At 44.4% G+C, this 23,025-nt stretch overlaps 1 protein-coding gene and 1 pseudogene across 2 annotated transcripts in view; one reads left to right on the top strand and one right to left on the bottom strand.

The window, feature by feature from the left end:
• The window catches only part of CWC22 (CWC22 spliceosome associated protein), a 73,489-nt gene extending 58,751 nt beyond the window's left edge, over window positions 1–14,738 (bottom strand). The window contains exons 1-2 of one of the 2 annotated variants that reach the window (XM_075000839.1): window positions 14,626–14,738; window positions 6,409–6,529 (exon numbers count right to left, since the gene is read on the bottom strand). In XM_075000839.1, coding sequence (XP_074856940.1) covers window positions 6,409–6,435 — 27 coding nt within the window. In that variant the 5' untranslated portion in view covers window positions 6,436–6,529; window positions 14,626–14,738. Of the gene's footprint in view, window positions 1–6,408; window positions 6,530–13,568; window positions 13,818–14,625 lie in introns of those variants that run through there. The other variant, XM_075000840.1, reaches the window with a different exon arrangement.
• LOC142016740 (protein FAM200C-like) lies at window positions 9,174–9,921 on the top strand (annotated as a pseudogene).
• Window positions 14,739–23,025: the final 8,287 nt, after the last annotated feature.

Raw genomic sequence — 23,025 nt, 5'->3', positions numbered from 1 at the left:
TTATTAGGTGATGAGCTGTCATGGGACAGACCCACTTTTTCAGATCTGGACATTCTGATGAAAGTAAACTGACAATGAGAATTTAACAGAAAAAAAACCAGAAATAAAATGAAAACTGACAAATCAGCTACATAAGACAGAAGCAGGGGGGAGGGGTGAAGAAAATTAATTACTGCAAGTAATATATGGAGATACACATTTCACAGAACTGGAAGGGACCTTGGGAGGTCACTGAGTCCAGCCCCCTACTCTTTTGGCAGGGCCAAGTACCATCTTTTTTTTTTTAAAATCTGTTTACCCCAGATCCCTAAACGGCTCCTTTGAGGATTGAACTCACAACCCTGGGTTTTACAGGCCAATGCTCAAACCACTGAACTATCCCATCCCCAAGAGACATTTAGAAATATATGGAGATATACCTATCTTGTAGAGCTGGAACAGACATTCAGAGGTCATCAAATCCAGTCTCCTACGCTCACAGCAGGACCTTTCACCCCGACACGTTTTCCCATTTCATCTGTTTGCCCCAGATCCCTAAATGGCACCCTCAAGGACTAAGCTCATAACCCTGGGATTAGCAGGCCAATGCTCAAACCACTGAGCTATCCCTCCTGCCTAAAGTATCTGTTAAGTGACTTGCTTGAGATCACTATGGATATCAAAGATGAGGAAACTGTCCTATAACATGTAAAGTAATTGCTATCTCTATTGAGACCTAAAAGCAAAGAGTCCAGATCGAAAGAAGTGGGTCAGTCCCACAAAAGCTCATCACCTAATAAAATATTTTTATTAGCCTTAAAAGTACTTTTTTGTTTTCCCAGACTAGAAACATCAATCTTGGAATTGTGGAGATGCCCACAGCAATACTGGGTGACACCGCTTACCCTCTGTTCCCTTGGCTCACACAGTCATACACAGGCACCCTGGACTGCAGCAAGGAGCACTTTAACTGCAGGCTGAGCAAATGCAGAATGACACTGGAATGTGCCTTTGGCCACTTAAAAGACAGATTCAGGTGCCTTCTGACCAGTTTGGACCTCAGCAAAGAGCTGTGCATTTTATTTAATTTATTTATTTATTTATTAATGAAGCTGTTTTATGTAGCCTATCAGTGACTTTAAAAAAGAATCACCGGCAATCAGGAAATCTAGGTACACAGCAGGCAAGAGGCCAAGTTTTGGCATTCTGTCTCGGAAAGGTTGCCGACCCCTGCTATAGGGGGAATACAAGATGAACCTCTATAATCCAGAACTCTCTCATACAGCAATGTCTTTAATCTAGCACGATTTTAGTTAGCCAGACAACCACGTATCATGGGTGTGACTGAGTGGGCCCATAAAGTTTGCTTACAGCCACCAGTCTTCGCTGTAAGTGTTGCATGCCGTTATTTAGCTGTAATTTGCCTTAAATGTCTTGTAAGAGCCCAATAAGCAGTGAAAGTGTTGGTAATGTGCTAGACAAATATGGACCTTCTACAGTCTGGCAAATTTTCTCATTCAGCACTGGTCAAGTCCCAAGGGTGCCAGACAAGAGAGGTTCAACATGTATTAACACATACAAGAATGAAGACTGAAATATCCTCCGACTCAGGGCCCAACTGCGCTGACTCATGCTATTTTAGTAAGGAAGACTTCGATTTTTTAAGCTGCCATTGTGTGTGCCAGGATCTCAGTTTACTTTTAAAAACGCACATTTTTGCTCATAGGAGGTGTCTACATGGGAACAAATCTTCGTAATAGCCATTTCGAAGATTACTAATGAGGCGCTAAATTGAATATTCAGTGCTTTATTAGCATTAGGACGCTTCTGGCCGTGCTGCTTTCGAAAGTGCGTGGCTCCACGGGGGTCTTTTTCAAAAAAGACCCCTGTGGAGCTGTGCCAAGCCGCGCGCTTTCAAAAGTGGCACGGCCAGAAGCGTCCTAACGCTAATGAATATTAGCTAATGAATGTTAACTGAATATTCAATTCAGCACCTCATTAGTAATCTTCGAAATGGCCATTAGCGTGGCTATTTCGAAGATTTGTGCCCGTGTAGACACACCTATAGTGTTGAAAGATGCCCCCTATTTCATTCTACAGAAATACTGGCAGTGGTACAAAATGGCCCAGCTGCACCTATGCAGTTAATTTACAATGGGATTTGCACTGAAAAAAAATCTCAGCACAGACAGTCTTAATATATCAGTGCAATGTCTACATAAGTTTGCAGGTAATCTGAAACAAAGGCTGGGAGATACATCAACTACAACAAGTATCGGAGGGGTAGCCGTGTTAGTCTGGATCTGTAACAGCAACAAAGGGTCCTGTGGCACCTTATAGACTAAGAGAAAAGTTAGCAGTAGCATCTGATGAAGTGAGTCTGTGCTCACGAAAGCTCATGCTCAAAACTTTTCTGTTAGTCTATAAGGTGCCACAGGACCCTTCGTTGCTGTTACAACTACAACGAGTATATCCATATGTGTTGACTCAAAAAAAAAGTTTCAGTGATAAAAATGTAACTATTTTGCTGGTGATTAAAGGAAAACAAAGCAAAGGCAGGATCACATCATGAACCTCTACAGTTTACAAAGAGCACCACTTTTTCTCATTCCAGTCTAATTCATAGAGCCTAAGTCTTTGGGGAGGCAAGCTCAGTAGACTATCCATCATCATATTTCAAACAGCTTCAGGATTTATTGAGAGTTACATATGACTTTTTTTCATACACGGAAGACTGTTCAACTCCCCTTCCGCACCACCACCACCACCACTTCCTGTACAACACCTTCTCCTAGCCCTAAAACTGGTCTTTCCTGACTCAGGTTCAAACTCATTAAGAGAGTTGCACAAAGATGTTTGCATTGATGCTTGTGCCGCCCTTGTTCTGAAGATAAAAGAAAGATTTGAGTCTCCTGCAGCTTCAGGCAAACGATAAACATAACATGTATTTCAGTGTACAGTAGAACCCTGAGATATGCACATTTAAGTTGCATGAATCTCAAGTTAATGCGACTCTACATAGTGGGGAGCTGGCACCTGGCTCCAGGCTGCCCGCCCCACAAGTGAGCTAGGAAACTGGCCAGAGCAGAAGCCCTGGTCAGTTTCCTGGCTCCTGTGAGTGGCAGGTTGCTGGGTTTCCCCACTCCTGTCCATTTGGCAGCCTCCCTGCTCCTGTCAGGGGGCGATAGTCAGGCTGCTGCCCTTGACAAGAGCGGTTTCCCTGTTCCTGTCAGGGAAAGTGAGAGTCAGGCTGCTGCCCTTGACAAGAGCGGTTTCCCTGTTCCTGTCCGTGGCAGCAGCTGAGAGTCAGGCTCTGGCTGCTGCCACTAACAACAGAGGAGAAACTGACCAGCGCAGCAGCCCAGATCTGTTTCCTCTGAGCAGCAGGGAGTTGAGAGCCAGGCTCTGGCTCCCCAGCACTCACAGGAGGTCAAGGACTCACCAAGGCAGCAGCACTTGCCAGTTTCCCCACTCCTGTGAGTGGCAGGGAGCTGGAGACTGGCTCCTAGCTCCATGCTGTTTACAGGAAACAGGATGCACTAGTCAGTTTCCTGGCTCCCCTGAGTTATGCAAAATTTGACTTAGCAGGGGTTGTGAAGGAATGTAACCTAGTGTAGTCATGATTATGTGAAGACCAGAAGATAAAACTCTAAATTGAGCACTTACACGTAAACTTAAACTACAGCTTAATTTCTGAAAATTCTAACCACTTATTAACATCTCATGCAAGAAGTACTCCTAGGTTATGTCCATATTCGGAAGCAAAAAGCAAATTAGGGAGATCTATTTTGTTTTAGGAAGAAGGGTTCTTTCGAAAACTAGGTTTGTTTTCAAAGGAACCCCATTTACATGTCTGTTTTTGTTTTCGGAAAAGCAATTTCTGGTAGCGAGATTGCACTAGATTATGCAAATGAAGCGTGAGATTTGTAAATCAGCACTTCATTTGCATTTTCATTCTCCCTCATTTGCACTCTACCTCTGAAAGCGGAATGCAGTGTAAACATAACCCTACAGACAGGAAATAAGAAATATCCCATTATTTCTGGAAATATGTAGTCTTTTAGCTAAACAGGAGTAAGTATGTTAACTGGATCAATGTTCTTATCATAGAATCATAGAACAATAGAGCTGGAAGAGACTTAAAAAAAAGCCATCGAGTCCAGCCCCCTGCTCTAAGCAGGACCAAACCCATCAGATCAGCCTAGCCAGGGCTTCGAGGTGAGACAAACACCTCCAGGGATGAAGACTCCACTACTTCCCTGGGTAGACCATTCCAATGCTTCACCACCCTCCTAGTGAAAAAGTTTTTCCTAATGTTCAACCTAGACCTTTCCAACAGCAACTTGAGACCATTGTTCCATGTTCTACCATCCATGACCACTGTGAACAGCCTCACTCCAGCCTCCCTTCAGTAAGTTGAAGGCTTTTATAAAGTCCCCCCCCTCAGTCTTCTCTTCTGCAGACTAAACAGTCCCAATTTCCTCAACCTTTCTTCCTAAGTCATATGCACCAGACCCCTAATTATTCTGGTCGCCCTCCGCTGGACCCTCTCCAGTGTATCCACATCCTTCCTATAATTGGGGGCCCAGAACTGGACACAGTACTCTAGATGCGGCCTCACCAAAGCCGAATAATAGAAATAATCACTGCTCTGGATCTACTGGCAACCCTCCTCTTGATGCAACCCAACATGCCATTAGCTTTCTTGGCTACAATGGCACACTGTTGACTCATGTCCAGCTTCTCGTCCACTACAGCTCCCAGATCCTTCTCTGCAAAACTACTACCGAGCCAGTCGGACCCCAGCCTGTAACAATGCTTGGGATTCTTCTGGCCCAAGCGCAGGACTCTGCACTTGCCCTTATTGAACCTCATCAGATTTCTTGCAGCCCAGTCTTCCAATTTCTCTAAGTCAGTCTGGACGCTGTCCCTACCCTCCAGCGTATCTACCTCTCCCCCTAGCTTAGTGTCATCCGCAAACTTGCTGAGGGTGCAATCCAATCCCCCATGCAGGTCATTGATAAATATGTTGAACAGAACAGGACCCAGAACCGAACCGTGGGACACTCCACTAGAAACCAAACACCATCCCGACATCAAGCCATTGATCACTACCCTCTGGGCCTGACCTTCCAGCCAGCTTTCTATCCACCTTACCGTCCATTTATCCAATCCACATCCTGTAACTTGCCAACAAGAATATTGTGGGAGACCGTTTCAAAAGCTTTGCTAAAGTCCAGATAAATCACATCCATTGATTTTCCCCATCCACAGAGCCAGTTATCTCATCGTAAAAACTAATCAGATTGGTCAGGCATGACTTGCCCTTCAGGAATCCATGCTGACTATTCCTGATCACTCTCCCCTCCTCCAAGTGCCTCAAAATGACTTCCTTGAGGAGCCCCTCCATGATTTTTCCAGAGACTGATGTAAGACTGACCGGCCTATAGTTCCCTGGATCATCCTTCCTCCCTTCTTCTATTTTACTCTATGATGGGGGGATATTTGTATACATTGCATGTGGAAGAAATTCCACGAAAAACAAACTCCATACTGATAGTAGCATAAAGCCAATATTCTCGAAGAAAGCCTGTATTTTCACAAAGAAGTTTTCCCTTGATGCGATAGTCCTAATAGTACTGAACCTGTCCATTCCAAAAAAAAAACCAACAAGAAGTCCTGTGGCACCTCATGGACTAACAGATTTTTGGAGCATCAGCTTTCGTGGGCAAAGACCCACTTTGTCAGATGCAATGGATACAGAGTAACACAGTGGATACAGACTGAGATGACTACCCCTCTGATACCCGTGCATCCTGAAACATAGAATATTCATTTTCTGAAAGGGCAGGACCCTTCATTGTAAGAAATAAGGCTCTCAGAATTATGGTATTTGAAATACCATACTTGTAATCTTGATTACCCGATAGTAAGATGACTAATTAATACCTATCATTATAATCCAGAAAAAGATGCAAGCAATTTGCTGTGTCTTTCTTTACCATTCATTTCCCCCCTCGTCGGACTTCTACTTCTGTTTTCATCCTCCCATTTGAACATTATTACTAGTATTCCATCTTTTGTTTCCTCCATAATCCTCCCTTATTCCACCACTCACTCAGGCTTTCTACTGAACGCTCTCCATTTTTCATACTCTTCTCTTTGTCCTTTTCATATTGTTGCTAAGAATATCTGTTAAATGTTGGCCAACAGATAACATTTGCTGATTTAAATAATACTGCTTGATCTTAATTACGATATCTTTATTCTCTCCCCAGTATATGTTATTACTCCTAATGAACCCAGGGGCATATGTGCTTACATAAACAGAAATAGCTCTCTACATACTAAACTCACATACCTTAAAAAAAAAACACCCACCAAACACTGACTTACGTCTCCCAAGAAACTTAATTTTACAATACTTACATTTATTTGTGCCACTCTACTCTTCATTTTTACTCTCTCTCACTTAAAGTTACAAACTCGTAGAAATGATGATTGTGTACTCAACTCAAATGTTGAGGGTCTGACATGAAAAATTTTTCACCTACAAAAAATACAAAAGATAAACAAGACATTCCATTATTGATTAGCCAATATTTACAGTTAAAATAAAGCCTACCAAAATTCTTTTACATAAAATAAATATTATTGTATCAGAACATAAACACTTCAGTCTTCTGAATTCACTATTTTCTGACTGCCTGATACTGAAATCAGGTGCACTTGTGTAAGAAAAAATTCTAATTAAAAACTAGTTTTTAAATAATCAAGAGGCTCAAAGATTGCAAATCCATTCTGAAGTAAGGACAGTATTAATTTCCATTCTGTGAACTGGATATTCACCATAAACCTGCTTCAGGCTATCAATCCAGTAAACTTATTGATTATACTGTTCAGTAAGACATTCTCTTGAACTCTCGTCTGGGAAAGGAAGGTTTAAACCAGCGGTCAGCAACCTATCTGAGGCTATATATACACACACACTACAATATAAATTAGATTTAATAAAATTTGATTTTATAACACGGGTTTTATATATTCGATTTCAATTATCCTCACCTCCCCACAAAGCCGAGTTACTGCTGCCACATTGAATTGCCAAACCAACTGTTGCAGCAGTGCATTGTGGGAACCTATCCCACAGTTTCCTCACCCCTAAAGCATTCTGGGTTTTTTCGCTGGTGCAGTATGGGGAAAAAAAGGTCCGCAAGCAGTTGCGGGTATGTGATGTCATTTGCTTACACTGCATTCCCCTCACTCGGGAAAGCGAACGCCTTTTTTTTTTTTTTTTTTTTTTTTTAAGAAGGGAGTCCCAGGCAAAAGAAAACCAAATAAGCTGGGTTCAGAGGGTGACTGAGCCATGTAAACTGGCTGCTCTGCTGTTTTTTCCCTGTAGAAAGAACACCTTTAGGTACGACTTTTGCCTGATCAGCCAACTAGCATACCAGGCAGGGGACTGTCATACCCACGTGCCAGAATGACTGTGCCCGAGAATCACTCAGGTGTTTGTGCCAGATCAACTGCCCCACTTCCTCCCAGCCACTTTTCCCAACCCTTGAAATCAGAAACTGTTTCCCTCCCTGAAAACATTACAAGAACAGATTACTGCTTGTGATATTCCCCCACCTCCATCCCCTCCCCGCCAGCTGAAAACTAACCACCAAAGGAATTTTCACATCATTTTTCCAAAGCCTGCCCTGAGCCAGGCTGCTTTCTGGACAGCAACCCAGTGATGATAGATACCATCAAAGCGAGCTAATTCTGGTCTAATCTGCCTGAAGTACGGTAGGATAACAACAAAATTGAGGAAAGGGTAGGATAAACTGCAAACCATAACAAATCAAGCTAACTCCCTCAGGCGGGGGGAAAAGCCTGAAGCTCCCCATGCCCATGAATGGAAAAACGACAATTTGTGGTGCACTGAATTAGAAAGGATTTTTGGCTTTCCACTTCACTACACAGATGGGTCCAACATGGGACATGGAGCTTGTCAGAAGCTACTTGGGAGAGCTATGCCCTGTGATCATCCAGGTGACTGTGCCATCTCAACTGGCCCCCAAGCTACTCCTTCCCCACCCAAACCACCCCTGCCTGGGCAGAATGGTACGACTCCTATGTAATTGAGCCAAATAGCACGCCAGGCAAGGGACTGTCATGCTGCCCTAGGATCACCCAGGTGACTATGACTGTGCCACCTCAACTGGCCCCACACCCACTCCCCCAGCTTTATACCACCCCTGCCTGGCCAGAATGGTATGAACTTCTACAAGAAACATCCTCTCTGAAAATATCAAAGGAATGGGTTACTGCTACCCCCACCCCCAACATTCAATGAGGAATGTCATGGGGGAAATTGGTTGAAGGGACAGTCGACAGACTCTTCAGCAGCTTTCTCTGGTAGGACGGCCAGCCCCAAACACCTGGGTCCCGTTAGCATGTAGGGTCCTAAACTGGGGGATGTGAAGAAATTCCAGGGGCACATGCAAGGCAACCCAGCCCCCCCGTCAATCCCCCCAACCAAAGAAAGAGCCTGCCCTGGCATTATCTCCTGCAAAAACAGAGGTAGCGCTGGCTTCCTAGGGCATCGGGGTGGTGAAGTCCAGCAGCTGCATGCCAGAGCTGGCATCTCAGGAGGTGCACACACTGCTTCACCTCCCCAAACAGCCAGCATGTTTCCTGAAAAGCTGGGTATGTTGCCCACTGGCGACTTGCTTATGCCTGCTGCCTTCCTGCACAGGGGACGAGGGGGGAGTGGGAGTCCCAGGGTTGCGCCAGCTCCAACTGCACAGGTAGCACGTGCCCTGCTCCTCACTTCCTACAGCAGAGGCATGCCACACAGTTCTAAGCAATGATGTCCTGAGACCTAGTTGTCTTGAGCAACACTTGACGAAGAATTACAGTGCTTTGACAGACAAACAAAGAGCTTTGTGCTGCTAAACTTCAAAATTTGAAATACATGAAGCTGGACACTACTGGAGCTTTTCATCAAGCATCGGCCAAAGCGGTAGAAGAATATTATGAGCTGTCATTGCTAAAGCCAAGAAAGCACACATAATTGGAGAAACTACTGTGAAGCCTTGCTTGTTGAAAGCAGCTGATACTTTGCTTGGGGTTAAAAGCAAGAAAAAGCTTTCCGACAATTCCATGAAATCACTGATGACCTGACAAAAGCTCTTAAACTTCAAGCTATGGAGACAGTGTTGGCTTCTCCTTTTTATGCAATTCAGTGTGCCAATATCACTGATGTAGCACAATGCTGTCAGTTGCTTGTCTCTGTTGGATTCATTAGAACTGTGAAAGAAGAAGAACTGCTTTTCTCGAATGAACTGATGACCAAACATCAAAGGCTTCTGATGCTATGAAAACGATTACTGACTTTTTTGAAGAAAATAGTCTTTCGTTCGGAAAAATGATTGGTGTATGCACAGGTGGTGCTTGGCTCTCGCTCTCGACATAGGTGAAAGAAAAAAAATCCAGCCGTAACAACAACTCACTGCATCACACACAGAGAAATGTTGGCTGCTAAAACTTTCCAGATGACCTACGTGACTTGTTGAATTTGGCCATCAAAGTTGTCAATTTTGTGAAGAAAAGCTGTTTAAATACGAGGCTTTTTGCAGCTCTTGCTTGGATTTGAGAGCAGATTATGAAACTCTTGTTTCACCTGGAGATACGATGGCTTTCCAAAGGCAATATGCTTTTGAGATGATTCGAGCTGAAAGACGAAGCGGAAATCTTCCTCAAGCAACAGAAAAAACATTATATTGTAAGTTTACAGACCAAACATTTCAACTTTCCCAGGCATACCTCATGGAGCTTTCTGACTCTTTGAACAACCTCAATTTGAAGCTTCAAGGAAACAACGCTGTAAATATTATAATGCACCACAATGCCATCAAAGCACATACGGAAAAATATCCAGCTTTGGAAATATAAAAGACAAGCTCAGATGCCTAACTTTTCCTCTTTTCTGACATTTTCACTCACTGAAAGTGAAGGTTTCCAAGAACTTTGTAAAGAGGTTGTGAAAAACAAAATTGTGTTTCATCTGGACTGCCTTGCTGAAGAATTCACCCGCTATTTTCCAGACAACTTTTCTGGCAACCCCATTCAGAAATTAGTATGCAATCCATTCAACATTGATGTTGACTCACTGCCAGAAGTACTGCAAGAACAAGCACTTGAATTACATATTATTCAAGCATGAAAGATAATTTTGAAAACTCAGGTTTGGAGGAATGGTGGATAAACTACTTCCCAATGTACTCGAACATTGGAGAAGTGCTACATATTATTCTTCCATTTTCGTTAGTGTACCTCTGTAACAAAGCTTTTCAAGTTTACTCACGTTAAAAATGAAAAAGAAATTGACTGGATGTCAAAAACAATTAGTGTTGCGCACTTTCATCTTTCAAACCTAGGATTTCCCAACTTGTGGGGAAAATGCAGCATCATCCTTCATGTTAAATTTGTTTTGTTTCTGCTATTTGTAATGCTAAAGTATATTTTTATTAACTTTTTGGGCCAAGAAAAACTATTTGTACCTATTTTTAATTTTAAATAAAATGTTTATGCTTTTTTTGTGTTTATTTTAAATTTTTAATTATGAATTGAATTTTTTGTTAAAAGGGATGGTGGATGATGGTAGAGAAGAGGTGGGGGTGTGTGTGAGGATCTCTCAAAAATTAACAAGGAGGCATTATGCCCAAAAGTTTGGGAACCACTACTTTCGTGGCTTTTGCTAGCGGGGATGGCCGCCCCGAATATCCTAGGACTGTGGGGTCCAGGCCCCCGACATTCAGTGAGATATGTCATTGGGGAAATTGGTTGAAGGGCCAATTGACAGTCTCTTCAGCAGCTTTCTCTGGTAGGAGGGCCAGCCCCAAATGCCTGGGACTGTGCCACCCCCCAACCCCCACCCCCCACACATTCAGTGAGGGGCATCAAACATGGGGGAAATGGGTTTAAGAGCCAGTTGAGATGTTCTCCCTGGCAACAGGCCAGCCCCAAAAATCTTCATCTTTGGGGGGGGAGAATTTGCCCCCCCAGCAACAGGCAGCCCCCAAAAATCTTTGCCACAGATGCGGGGAGACAACAGCCAGTCTTCAAAAATCTTTGCTGCCGGGGGAAGACTTGGTCTGATAACAGGCAGCCTCCAAAAATCTTTGCTGTGGGGAGAGGTTGGGGGACACTTCCCTCTGTTGACAGCCAGTCCCTGAAAATCTGTGCTATGGGATGAGAGAAAGACTTCCCCTCTCCCCGCTGACAGATGGCGCCCCAAAATAATTCCCATCTTTGGAGCCTTCACAGTACACATGCCAGGACATGCTGCTGTCTGGAATCATGATCAGCCCTGCACCGCAGGCATGTGCTTTTATTGGTTCAGAGGCTAGCCACATGATGTGGTTGGGGGGTGGCTAGCCCTCTGAATGCATGGCGCCTGTGGGAGAGGAGGGAAGGGGGCTGACTGACCCTGTACAAATACGAACAGCAGAAAAGAAGTTTCTTGGCCTCTCATACAATCATGACCCCCACAGACTAGCCACCACATGGTATGGTGGGCTAGCACCAACACTGAAAAAAAATCTCAGCCTCTCCTGCTACATCTCATGCAGGGAAGAAGCCACCACCCCACGTTGGAGCTATTTTTTCATGGACAGATGTGATTGCTGTGCTGATAATAAAGAAATGAATTCAAAATGGGCCCAGGTGCCCACTTCAATTTCCCAGGTTTCCTGGTGACAAATTCAAAGTTGCAGGCTTCCTGCCACCTACTTCCTGCACACCAAGACAGCAGTGATGATGTAAGCGTCCAGAGTGGGAAACTGTGGGGCACTGTGGAATACATATGGGACACCTCTAGAGGCCAATAAAGTCAGTCTAAAAGAATGGCATTCCCACACTAGCATTAATTTGACCTTTTTAAATTTGAATTGACGCTACGGTGACTCTCTTCATGGGTGTAGTATTGAGCATGGGCATAATATTGAGCTTAGCACTCCCTAAAATTGACCTAATGGCATTCACAGTAGACACAGTGACATTGTAAAAATCGATTTAACCACCTTAAAATTGAGTTTATGATGTAGTGTAGACTGATGAACTAGCCTCAGATGGAGGCCAAAATTTGACCTTTTGACCTCTATGTATGGTCTGAGTTTTGGCGATACTTTTTAAGGTCACTAATGATTCTCCATCCAACAGCTTCATTAATAAATTACGATGCAAAGCTTTACCATTTAGCTGTGGCTGGTGGCAGGGAAAGCCCTACCATACACAAGTATGGGTAGCATGTGCCGCAAGAAAGCAAGCTGAGGGAGCGGAACTGGGCAACCCTGGGGAAGCAGGACCTCCAAACACCTCTCTGGAATTAGCCACTTGCCAGAAGAATGGTGGCAGTGATTGGTAAGATAGCAAGACAGGGCAGAACAAGAAAGCAAGAGGGCTCACCCCCTATCCCAGAGAGAGGGCAGACAGACTAAAAAAAAATCCCTGCTCCAGGGCAGATGGCAAAGGGGGCAGGGGTCGGGGGGCTCAATCCCTTTCCAGGGGAATGTGGGGGGGCAGATGGACAACAGGGGGCACAAAGGGCTCAATTCCTGCCCCTGCGGGAGCAGATGGCAAGCATAGCGGAGCAGAAGGGCTCAGCACCTGTCCTTGGGGTAGGGAGGGCAGATGGCAGAGGTGGGGGCGGAGGGGTCAGTCCCCTTTCTCAGAGGAGAGGATGACAGATGTCGGGAGAACAGATTCTTCCCCACCTTACCAGGCAGCTCACCTTCCACACTTTCCACAGTGGGTCCAGCGCCTAGGGCTCTGGCCCTGCACTGCTGGAGCTCTGAACCCATACTACAGAGGGGCCCCATGGCAGGGGTTCCACTACCCGCCCCATGCACCCGCCCCCTCCCCTGCTGCATGGGGGACATGACGGGCAGGGCTGAGCTCCCACCAGCGTGCCACTCAAAACTGGCTCGCGTGCTGAAAGGCACACTTGCCGGAGGTTGATGACTCCTGGTTTAACCTCAACATAAAATCCACAGTGGCAATGCTGAAAAGCTGCACAAGGCTGAAAAGTGTGTCAGTTGCTTTTCATCTCAGGATTTCAATTACAAGATGACACCTGTCAGGCTACAAGAAATTACTCACAGCAGTATCACTTTTTGAAAAACCCAAGGAGAAAAACTGAATGTTAAAGCAAGAAGAAAAATCACTCTCATTGCCTTTTATCTTTCCTAATTTCATGATTAAATAACCTTCATCCTACATAAAGTTTAAGACTAGCAACTGGGAAAAAAACCCATGTTAAAAAATACAGGAGGGCAGAACATCCATAATTTACCACACACAACACATACTGAATTCAGACAGGTTAAGTATATTTGTATGTTCTGAGTAATGTTTTTCTTATTTAAGAGAATTTTGATAAATGTTACTCTCGCATCCCTGATTTTAGCAATACAAGCACAAACAGCTGTGTTGCAAGCACAGATACAGCTCTCAAAACCTGAAACTGGGCTGCTATGGAAGTGAGCAATGACTAGGGGTGCAGGAGAAGGAACTATCTTTTCCCCCACAAATACACTTACCTTTTGAACTTAGGAGGGATTTTTTAAGTACTCTGAAAAAGGAACTACATCTTAAAAAAAATACTGATACCTTATCAAGATCATAATCCACAGTCCATTTAAATAAACAGAAACACTTCCATTGATTTCAAATGGCTTTAAATCACACCTTAAAGGAGTTCACTTAAAGATGCTTGAACCAGAATTTCCCTATAGTAAGTCTGTTATTCCCTTTAAAAATTAATCTTAGCTACAGATGAAGTGCACTTAAGTGTTGGATAGATATTGCAAAAATTATGACCAGGAGGTAGAAAAATTGGTTTGATAATATTTGGGCACTACTATGTGATAAGAGCCAAATTATACACTCCCCTTATTTTTTCACAGGGACTGAAAGGCACTGTTCTTTGCAAGGCCTTTAGAAGCCCATAAGAATTCCTGCAGCACATAAACTTCCACTATATAAAATCTTGGGGTTGTGACACACTTCTAAGCACAGAGTGGCCCAGCGACCCGGGAAGCCTGACAACAACCAGCAAGCTCCTAAGTCTCTATTGTTCCTGCAGCTTTATCTGCTCAGATAAGGGCTACACCACGCACGTAGGGACTGAAGGGTTTTCCCTTTGGTGTCACGAATCCACGTCCCAGAGAGCGGACAGCCAGTTGGGGAGAAGTACCTCTCCCTGCCCCGGGCCGAGCCCCAAGTCCCACCGCGGACACTTCGGGGCCGTGAGCTGCAAACGGCGAGAAGCCAGTTCCGCGGAGATCGGCGCTGCGGCAGGGGGAGGGCGGCCCTGGAGACCGGCTCGCGAGGAGCCGGACTAGCAGGCGCCACCGCATTAACACGGGCGGGCCTTGCGATGACAGCGAGCTGGGGGAGGCGGGGAAGGGAAGGGGACCAGATCTGCACAGAGGCCATGCGGCTCCGGGGAACGAGTAAAAGCCACCCCCGCAGCTCGAACCAAGGCAGCCCTCAGCTGACCCCGCGCCGGGCCCCGGTGCCCTAGGCGCAAGGTGACGGGAAGAAGCAGCAGCCTCCCAGCGGAGAGAGGGAAGTTCCTCGGTGGTCGGAACTTACCTCAGCCTCCCGCACGCCGCCATGCTACCGGAAGTGATATTACTTCCGGCGAGACGGGGGTTTCCTGCCGGAAGTGGTGCCGGGCCTCGTTAGTGTCGATAACGGTAACGCTGTTTATTTGGTATTTAATGGAGGTAGTAACAGAGGACAACAAATACAGGAAATAATCTACCCTCCACAGGCCCCGAAGTAGGCGGACTTCCTCCGACGTCAGCAACATGGCGGCCCAGCAGCCTCTAATGGCCGAAACGACCGCTCCCAGCATGCAATGCGGCGGAGGGGTTGCGACCCGGGAATTACCTGTGCAGCCCCACCTCCCTGTGTGTCTCCGGCGGCCTCCAGTGCCGAATCCCGGCCGAGCAGTGCGGGGAGCCGGCCCGGGGGGTGGTGCACTGACTTCGGCCTGGGTCTCTGCTCATTCGCCACTGAACCCAGAGCGGCAGGTTGGCGGCAGCATCGGTGGGGCTCAGCGTCCCAGCCCCTCCCCCATTCAGCCCGGCCCGGCCCCGCCTCGCGCGCCCACAGCGCTCCGGGACGCGGGGAGGGAGCTTGTGTCACAGGCTTCCTGGCGCCGAGGTGCTTGGAGTGTTTCCAGGGCAGATTGACGTTTTGACTAGATGCTCGTCGGGGTGTTTTAGTTTCCTAGTGCTACTGGTGCATCTCCTTCCACAGAGATGCTCCGCCCTTCTGTTTTCCTCGCGGGGCTTTTACTCCCGCTGTTTAAGCAACCCTTTTCTGTTTCTCACTGCTTCTCTTACGGGGTGTTCAGCCATGGGGGCGCTTAGCTGGGTCTCGTACATATTAATTCAGGGCTCGCACACACACGTTTCACCTCTATTCTGGTATCCTTGGAAAGTGTCTATCCAGCTTGCAGGGATTTCGCATTTGACACTACTTACCTTTTTATTTCTGTTTAACTAATGTAATTCACCTTTCTGAAATGAAATGGCAGCACCGTAAGCAACTGGGGTATTTTTCCCCGCAAAAGGAAATTTAATTAATTCACTATTTTCAACCTATATTTACCTTCTAGACTAGAGCCTGTGTTCCACTTAGGACTAAAGCAAGAAGGGGGTCTCCTTTGAGTGTTGAAGGACTAGCTGTTCCAAGAACCAAATATTTAAGGTGTCAAATTTTATCTTTGCAGTGCATCCTGAGGTCATATGTACCCAGTAAAAGCAAGTTCAGTATGTTCACACTAATTGATGATCTGCACTGGGGAGTTGGAGTGTGGGCACAGAAGGAGTAGTTACCCTGATTCCTGGTGATCCAAAAGAGCCTGGGGCTCCCAGCTGCTGCTGCTACTGTGGCAGGGGTGGTAGCCTGAGCCCGGGGCCTCTAAATCACTGGTGGAGTGCTGCGCTGTGTGCAGAGTGCAGCTCTGAAGGGTGCTGGGGAAGGGGTCCACTGCACTTTTGGGCAGTTTAGAGGGCTGACTGCTCTTTCTACCTGAGGGCCCCTGCTCCCTACTTTGCCCAGGGGCTGTCAGCACCCCGGTCCAGTGTTAAAGGGTTACAAATCAAAAAAACAGTTCATTCAGTAACAAGGAATAAAGATTTTTATAGCTTTCCACAACTCAATTCGTCTGGAAGGAAGACAGGTGGAACTTAGCACTGACCAGGAACCCTGCATACAATTCAAAATGGTTAAAACTTTAAAGTGTCAGCAGATGGTTTACCTCCATGCAGTACAATTCTGTTAGAATTCATGAAGAGTAGAAAAATATTTTTTCATTATTTGTCTTCAAAGTGAACCCAGGAAAAGAATAATTCTAGACATTTTTCTGTATATTGAATGTGGTTTCCCACCCACCCCCAAGTCATAGTTTGCTGCTACTACCCTTGGGCCAGCCTTGCCTGGAGGCACTGCAGTTCACTAGCACAACAATTGGAGGGATAGCCATGTTAGTCTGGATCTGTAACAGCAACAAAGGGTCCTGTGGCACCTTATAGAGTGACGAAAGCTCATTCTCAAAACTTTTCTGTTAGTCTGTAAGGTGCCACAGGACCCTTCGTCGCTGGCACAACAATGTGAAGGTCACCCTCTGCTGCAGAACTAAGGGGATACAGAAGATTACGTTGCATTCTGGGGCCTGTTACAGTATTAGTTGAGTGCTTCTGAAGGCATGCTGAATCAAACAGTGATGACAGCTGTCTCCAGGGAGAAGCTAATGCTGATTAATGTGACCATTCACATCATAAATGCTGTGTTGTATTTTTAAGGTGAGACCACATCAGATGACATAGGATAGGCAATAGTCTTTTAACAGTTATTCTATATGTAATTACATCATGAATCGGGTAGTTAGCATAAGTGAGTAAAATAAATGATTAACATGAGTGAAGTGAACAGTAAATTGGTTGAAGGGAGGCCCTGAGCCAGTGTCCTGGTGGATTATGGACTTGTTTACCACTTTGAGAGCAAAATTGTGTGTGCTGAGAAAAGCAAAATTACACAAAGGAAGGCAAGTTCCCAGATAAAAAGTTAACAAGGAAGAAACAAACACCAAGGACACTCAGTTGTTCATTGCTCATGGCTGAGGCAAGCAGAATTGGGGTGATGTAAAGCAGGATGTTCCAAAATTGGTCACGAACAAACCCACACCTAGCTTGAGGGATATGATCAATGAACTGAGCAGCAACCCAGCTGGAGTGAGGGGTACAACCAATGAACTGAACATCACTGCCTCCTACCAAGAACATAAATGACAATTCGCCACACAAATCATAGTCCATCAATTTGGCATAATGGGGTGATGTGCAAGTTGGACTCTCACCTCAATCAACTAACCAGCATTACCTGGGGACTGGCCAGCCTCAGAGGGTGAGTGAGTATGTGTGAATGAGTTCATGAGTGTATATGTAGTTAAATGGGTTAAGAATTAGGCTGTTAAATTTGGCTAAAATTAGACCATTAACCATTCAAGCTACACATTACTTTTGATTTGCTTTCTAATTGTTAACTATTAATTTAAACATGTTTTTAGACTGCTGTCTTAAATACGTGCAATAAAATAATTTTTTACTGTGAAATTCATTGTTCTCTGAGTTCCTGTGGAACTGCTGCCAGCCTGATCAACTGTGCAGCAGCACTATATCGTGACAATTAATAATAAGCATGGTCAAGTATTTTCAGTACGTGAGTTTGCTACCCACTAGCTGTAGGTGTGTCAGTATGAGCCTATTCTGCTGTGCATTTATTTGAGGTGGCTCACCTCTGCCCCAGGGTTATGGTGCCAGGCTGTCTTTAGGACTAAGAGGGGAACCATCTGCTTAGTGTCCCCACCAGCCCCTGTCAGGTTGGATAGGAGGCAGCAGTCTGAGGAGGTCTATGCAACAGCTGATCCTTATAGAGTCAGGCTCCCATTGCTGAACATGAATTCACAATCCCATGATACCCGAAAGATCTATAAAGAGAGCGGCCCCTGGAAAAGCTAACAGACCTATGAAACAGGCTCAGCAGCATAGGCAGAAGTTAGAGGATGTAAGTCACATGGCCTATTCCCTAATCACCAGTCTCAGTAAACTCCCACCAGGATCAGTATTTCCTTTCTTTTTCCCTAGGGTTAGACTTATTGCACATTGCGCATCAACAATCAAAACCAATCGATATTTCCTGACCCTTAGTCATCTCTATGGCCTCTGCTCCAGAAGACTTAATTAGCACTCCTCCCTACATGGCAGTACCCCTCACCAGAATTTTTCACCTGTGTGCTAGGATGCCTGCTTTCATATCCACCCCTTACCCAGTACTTTCTGTGCCACTCTCTTTGTGCCTTCTGACAATATCCCATGAGGCTTGGCTTTGAGTCACAGTCTATCATGTGACCCCAGGACTTACTCTCGTCACGTGGGGAGTTAGGCTGAGGTTGGAGCAAGATGCTACCTAAAGACCTTTTGACCTTGCCGTAAGAGATGAGCACTGCCCCGCTATTTTCAGTAAAGGCCCTCCTCTAAACTTAAACTGCAGATTATGTCATCATGCTTAGCAATATTTATATCAGAGAAAATCATTATGTGGGATGGAGGATTGTGGGAAGGTGATATTAAAATAGTGGTTGGTGGTATAAAAAGAGGTCATGACTTTGAAAAGTTTGGAAACCAATGTCCTAGCTATGCTTTTCTGCAGTTACATCAGTCCTGAATTTGGTCCCAAGAATCTATGGGAATGGTACCTGCTTAACTGGGTAGGATCTATCCCAAAGCCTAGAATTCCACTGGCTTTAAAACAATCTGTTGAAAGAGGTCAGATGAAAACAAGATTTTGGGAGATGTCCCAGAAGGACCTGAAAAAATGGAGAATTTAGTCTAATTCTCCCTTAAAATTAATTGTGCATCTAGAACAAGAATGTGTGTGGGGTGGGAGGATAGGGTGGGGGTGGAGGAGAGTAGCCTACAATTCCATTACTTAAATTTAGATAATTAGTTAAGCATGAATACAACTAAGCAAATTTCCAGTACTGTACTTATGATTATGTTAAATTCAATATACACATCATGCTTTAAATGCCTATTGAACAGTAGTAGCCTCTTTAGGAAACCTGATGACCATTCACAGGGATTTTTTCCAAAATTTACCAGTGATGTAAATTGACATAATGCTGTTGAAGTCAATGGAGCTACTTCAATTTAGATTAGCAGGGAATCTGGCTCACAGAACATAAAGGTTTACTGGGATTATGAAAGATAAATAAATCATGTTACTCACCACTTAGGTAAAAAGTGCTTTGTAAGGTCTTAAAATGCTTACATCTCATTTTAAAGTTTGTGGAATAATGAAAATATTCAGTGATTGGTAGGCACAGCACAACAGGGTCAGCAAAGTATTAATTCAGCAAAAGAACCAGATGGTTCTTGCCGGGACATCTGCAGTTCTGAGCTGCTCAGTAGGAACCAGAGAAGCAAGATCTTTGTGACAGCCCAGCTGATTCTGCAGTTTGCTAGCATAAAGGATGTGCGTACATGCACTTGCACATATGCAGTAGCATGGGCTATGCATTGGGAAGGATGCAGAGGACAAAATGATAGGAATGTTGGAAAAATTAACTACTTGTCCTTTTTAAGAGATGAAAAGCAGCTCTAAATTGGAGTAATTTTGATGATTTTCATGTACTTTTGCTTTGTATTATGCTTATTCACAGCTGAACATTATTCCTTTTTTGACATCTCATTTAAATTGTTATTCACAATAATTTCAGTTTATCTGACAAGTGTCAAAAGGGATAGCCATGTTAGCCCATATCTGCAAAAACAATGAGAAGTCCTGTGGCACCTTATAGTCTAACAGATATACTGGAGTATAAGCGTTCATGGGCAAAGATGCACTTCATCACTACATCTGACAATGGGGGTCTTTGCCCACAAAAGCTTATGCTCCAATATATCTATTCATTTGCTTGAATGCACTGTATTTACAGCACAATATACTAGATTGCCCAAAGAGCTTTTTTGGGGGAGTATCTCTTTGTGATTCTTCTGCAGTAGCATCTGCCCTTCTCCTCTATTGGTGTTCAGGGAGTGGAATAGGGCAACAGACAGAGAGAGAGAGAGAACCATCTCCCACAATGTATGGATATGCAAACACAAATTTTGGCAGGAAGAAATATGGCTAGGGCTCTATTCTCTTTCAATTACTCCATCCCTAGCAGCTCTGCAGATGCAGTGAGACTCAAATCAATACTTTCTGTTCTTGGCCCTCTCAGGCACTGCAGTCTCGTATATATTAGAGTAGCTTCTGGCTCTAATATACTTTGTATTCCGTGTATTAAAAACTTTCCATGCAGGAAGTTGCTTTACCTATTCCTTAGGGGACAGAGATTTAAGATGGATGGTGTAAACTGGTGGCTGCCTCACTTACTCAGGAAAGAACCAGTTCACCTAGGTCCATTTCAGGCTTTGCCTTAGAACCCAATTTATTGTTCAAACATAAAAATTCATGAACGAAGCAATTGCTTTGCCCATCATGGACTGCAGTCCCCAGAGCCTCTTTGCCTGTACACCTCCTGCTGCGCCATATAAGATACACATAGTTCTCAGTTTTTTCTTGACTGTTTACCCCATCACAATTAACATGACCTAAGTAAGGACAATTAGACTCACACTGCACACTTTGCTCTTTTTATATGGAGACCACAAGTGTTGAGTACACTTCAATTTTCTATCCACGCCAAAAATCTAGATCTCAAGTATATTTAGACAAATTTTAAACATGCATCACAAAGACTTAACATGTTTACATCTCATTTTAAAGTTTGTGAAATAATGAAAAATGATAACCTATTGACTTTGTAAAGCAGTTAAAACTGAAAACCAGAGACATTTCAGAGCCAAAGAACCATTTCAGAGCACAAGACCTACAAGGATAGGCTGAGGGATTTGGGCTTCTTTAGTTTACAGAAGAGAAGACTTAGGGGTGATTTAATAGCAGCCTTCAACTTCCTGAAGGGGAGCGCTAAAGAGGAGGATAAGAAACTGTTCTCAGTGAAGTCAGATGGCAGAACAAGGAGTAATGGTCTGAAGTTAGGTATTAGGAAAATCTACTTCACCAGGAGGGTGGTGAAGCATTGGAATGCATTGCCTAGAGGGGTGGTGGATTTTCCATCTCTTGAGGTTTTTAAGTCCTGGCTTGACAAGGTCCTGGCTGGGATGACTTAGTGGGGGTTGATCCTGCTTGAAGCAGAGGGCTGGACTAGATGACCTCCTGAGGTCCCTTGCAGGCCTATGATTCCGTGATGTAACAAAACAAGCACATTGAAAGAAACAACTTGCAAGTAAAAATGTACAACTTTTTGGCAACATAACCCATGAGAAAATTATAACAGGGAAAATAATGCTACATGACCAAAGTTTGGGAACTGGCTCCTGAACTATGACAGGGAATATACATTTTCTTTCCAAATGTCCAGAAATAAAAATGCTGATGCTAAGATAGAATGGTAAAAGGGAGGTACAGCAACAGGACAATAAATGTTCAAGTTGGTGAAGAAGGATATGTGTAGAGTTGTGGACTATAGAAATCAAATGCAATGATGCAAGTTTTTGAAATGACATGACTAATGATGTGGTACAGAAAGTAAGTTAGAAAATACAAGGCAGAGGTACAGTAGACCCCCAACTTACACAGAGGTTGCATTCATGTGCAACCCCACATAAGTCAAATTTCATGTTACTTGGTGGAGCCAGGAAACTGACCAGCACAGCAGTGCTGGACAGTTTCCTGTCTCTTGTGAGCAGTGCAGAGCGGAGGCCAGGCTCCAGCTCCCCACCATTCACAAAAGCGGGAAAACTGACCAGTGTTGATGTCCAGCTGTGTTTACTCCTGTCAGTGGTGGTATCCAAGAGTCAGGCAGCAGATGATCAGTTTCTCCACTTCTGTGAGTGGTGAGGAGCTGGCACCTGGCTCCCGGCTCCCTGCCACTCACAAGAGTTGGGAAACTGACCAGCACTATTGCACTGGTCATTTTCCTGGCTCCCCAAGTGGCAGGTAGCCCAGAGCCAGCTCCCCATCACTCAGTGCTGCGTTAAGCTGAGATTCACCCCATTGGAGTGCTCATATCTCAGGGTTCCACTGTACTAAATACATAGTGTAATCAAAGTAATGAAGGGAGAAAAATAAAATGAGGGAATTTCAAAATAGTTCATGTAGTTTGAGTTTAAAACATAGAATGTTGAAGTTAAAATGCTTTTAAAATAGGGATTAAAAATTAAGGACTCTTTCAGAAAAGAAAATCCTGGTGAAGTCTCTCTGAATCCAAAGAGTGGTGCAGTATGAAAGCGATTCTGTAATATTTATGGTGTTATGGTAGCAATGACATTTCTTACAATCAGATGATTTCTAATGGGTCTTGTAATTCTTTTTAAACAAGGTATTCTTAAAAGCTTTTCAAAAGTTTGAGTATTTTGTGATAAACTGATCACTGTTGTTAAATATTCCAGTAACAATCTCACGATAATTTCAGTACAGGTTGAACCTCTCTAATCTAGAAATCTCTTGGCTGACAAACTCCCTTAATCCAGCATGATTTTAGTTAACTGGATAACCACTTATCATGGGTATGGCCAAGTTTCCTTGTGGTCCCATAAAGTTTGTTTACAGCCACCAGTTCTGGCTCTCAGTGTTCTGCGATGTTATTTAGCTCTAATTTACCCCTAAATGTTTTTAATAGCCCAGTAAGCAGTGGAAGTGTTGGTAACTTGCTAGAAAATATTGAGTTTTGCAAGGGAGTCCTCCAGGTGAAGGAGGAACAAATACGAGAGGGTTGGGTAAGTTTGTTGTCTGAAGTGTGTGTTTATGTTGTTGCAGTGTGCTTGCTGCCTGCCTGAAAGAAGCCATGTGGTCGGTCTGTTTGTTTGTTTGGAGGACTGCCCCTAAGTGACCAGAGAAGCTAATGAACAGGAGCAG

The sequence above is a fragment of the Carettochelys insculpta genome, chromosome 8 (assembly GCF_033958435.1).
Source record: "Carettochelys insculpta isolate YL-2023 chromosome 8, ASM3395843v1, whole genome shotgun sequence".
NCBI lineage: Eukaryota > Metazoa > Chordata > Testudines > Carettochelyidae > Carettochelys > Carettochelys insculpta.
This window is presented reverse-complemented; position numbering and strand designations above follow the sequence as displayed.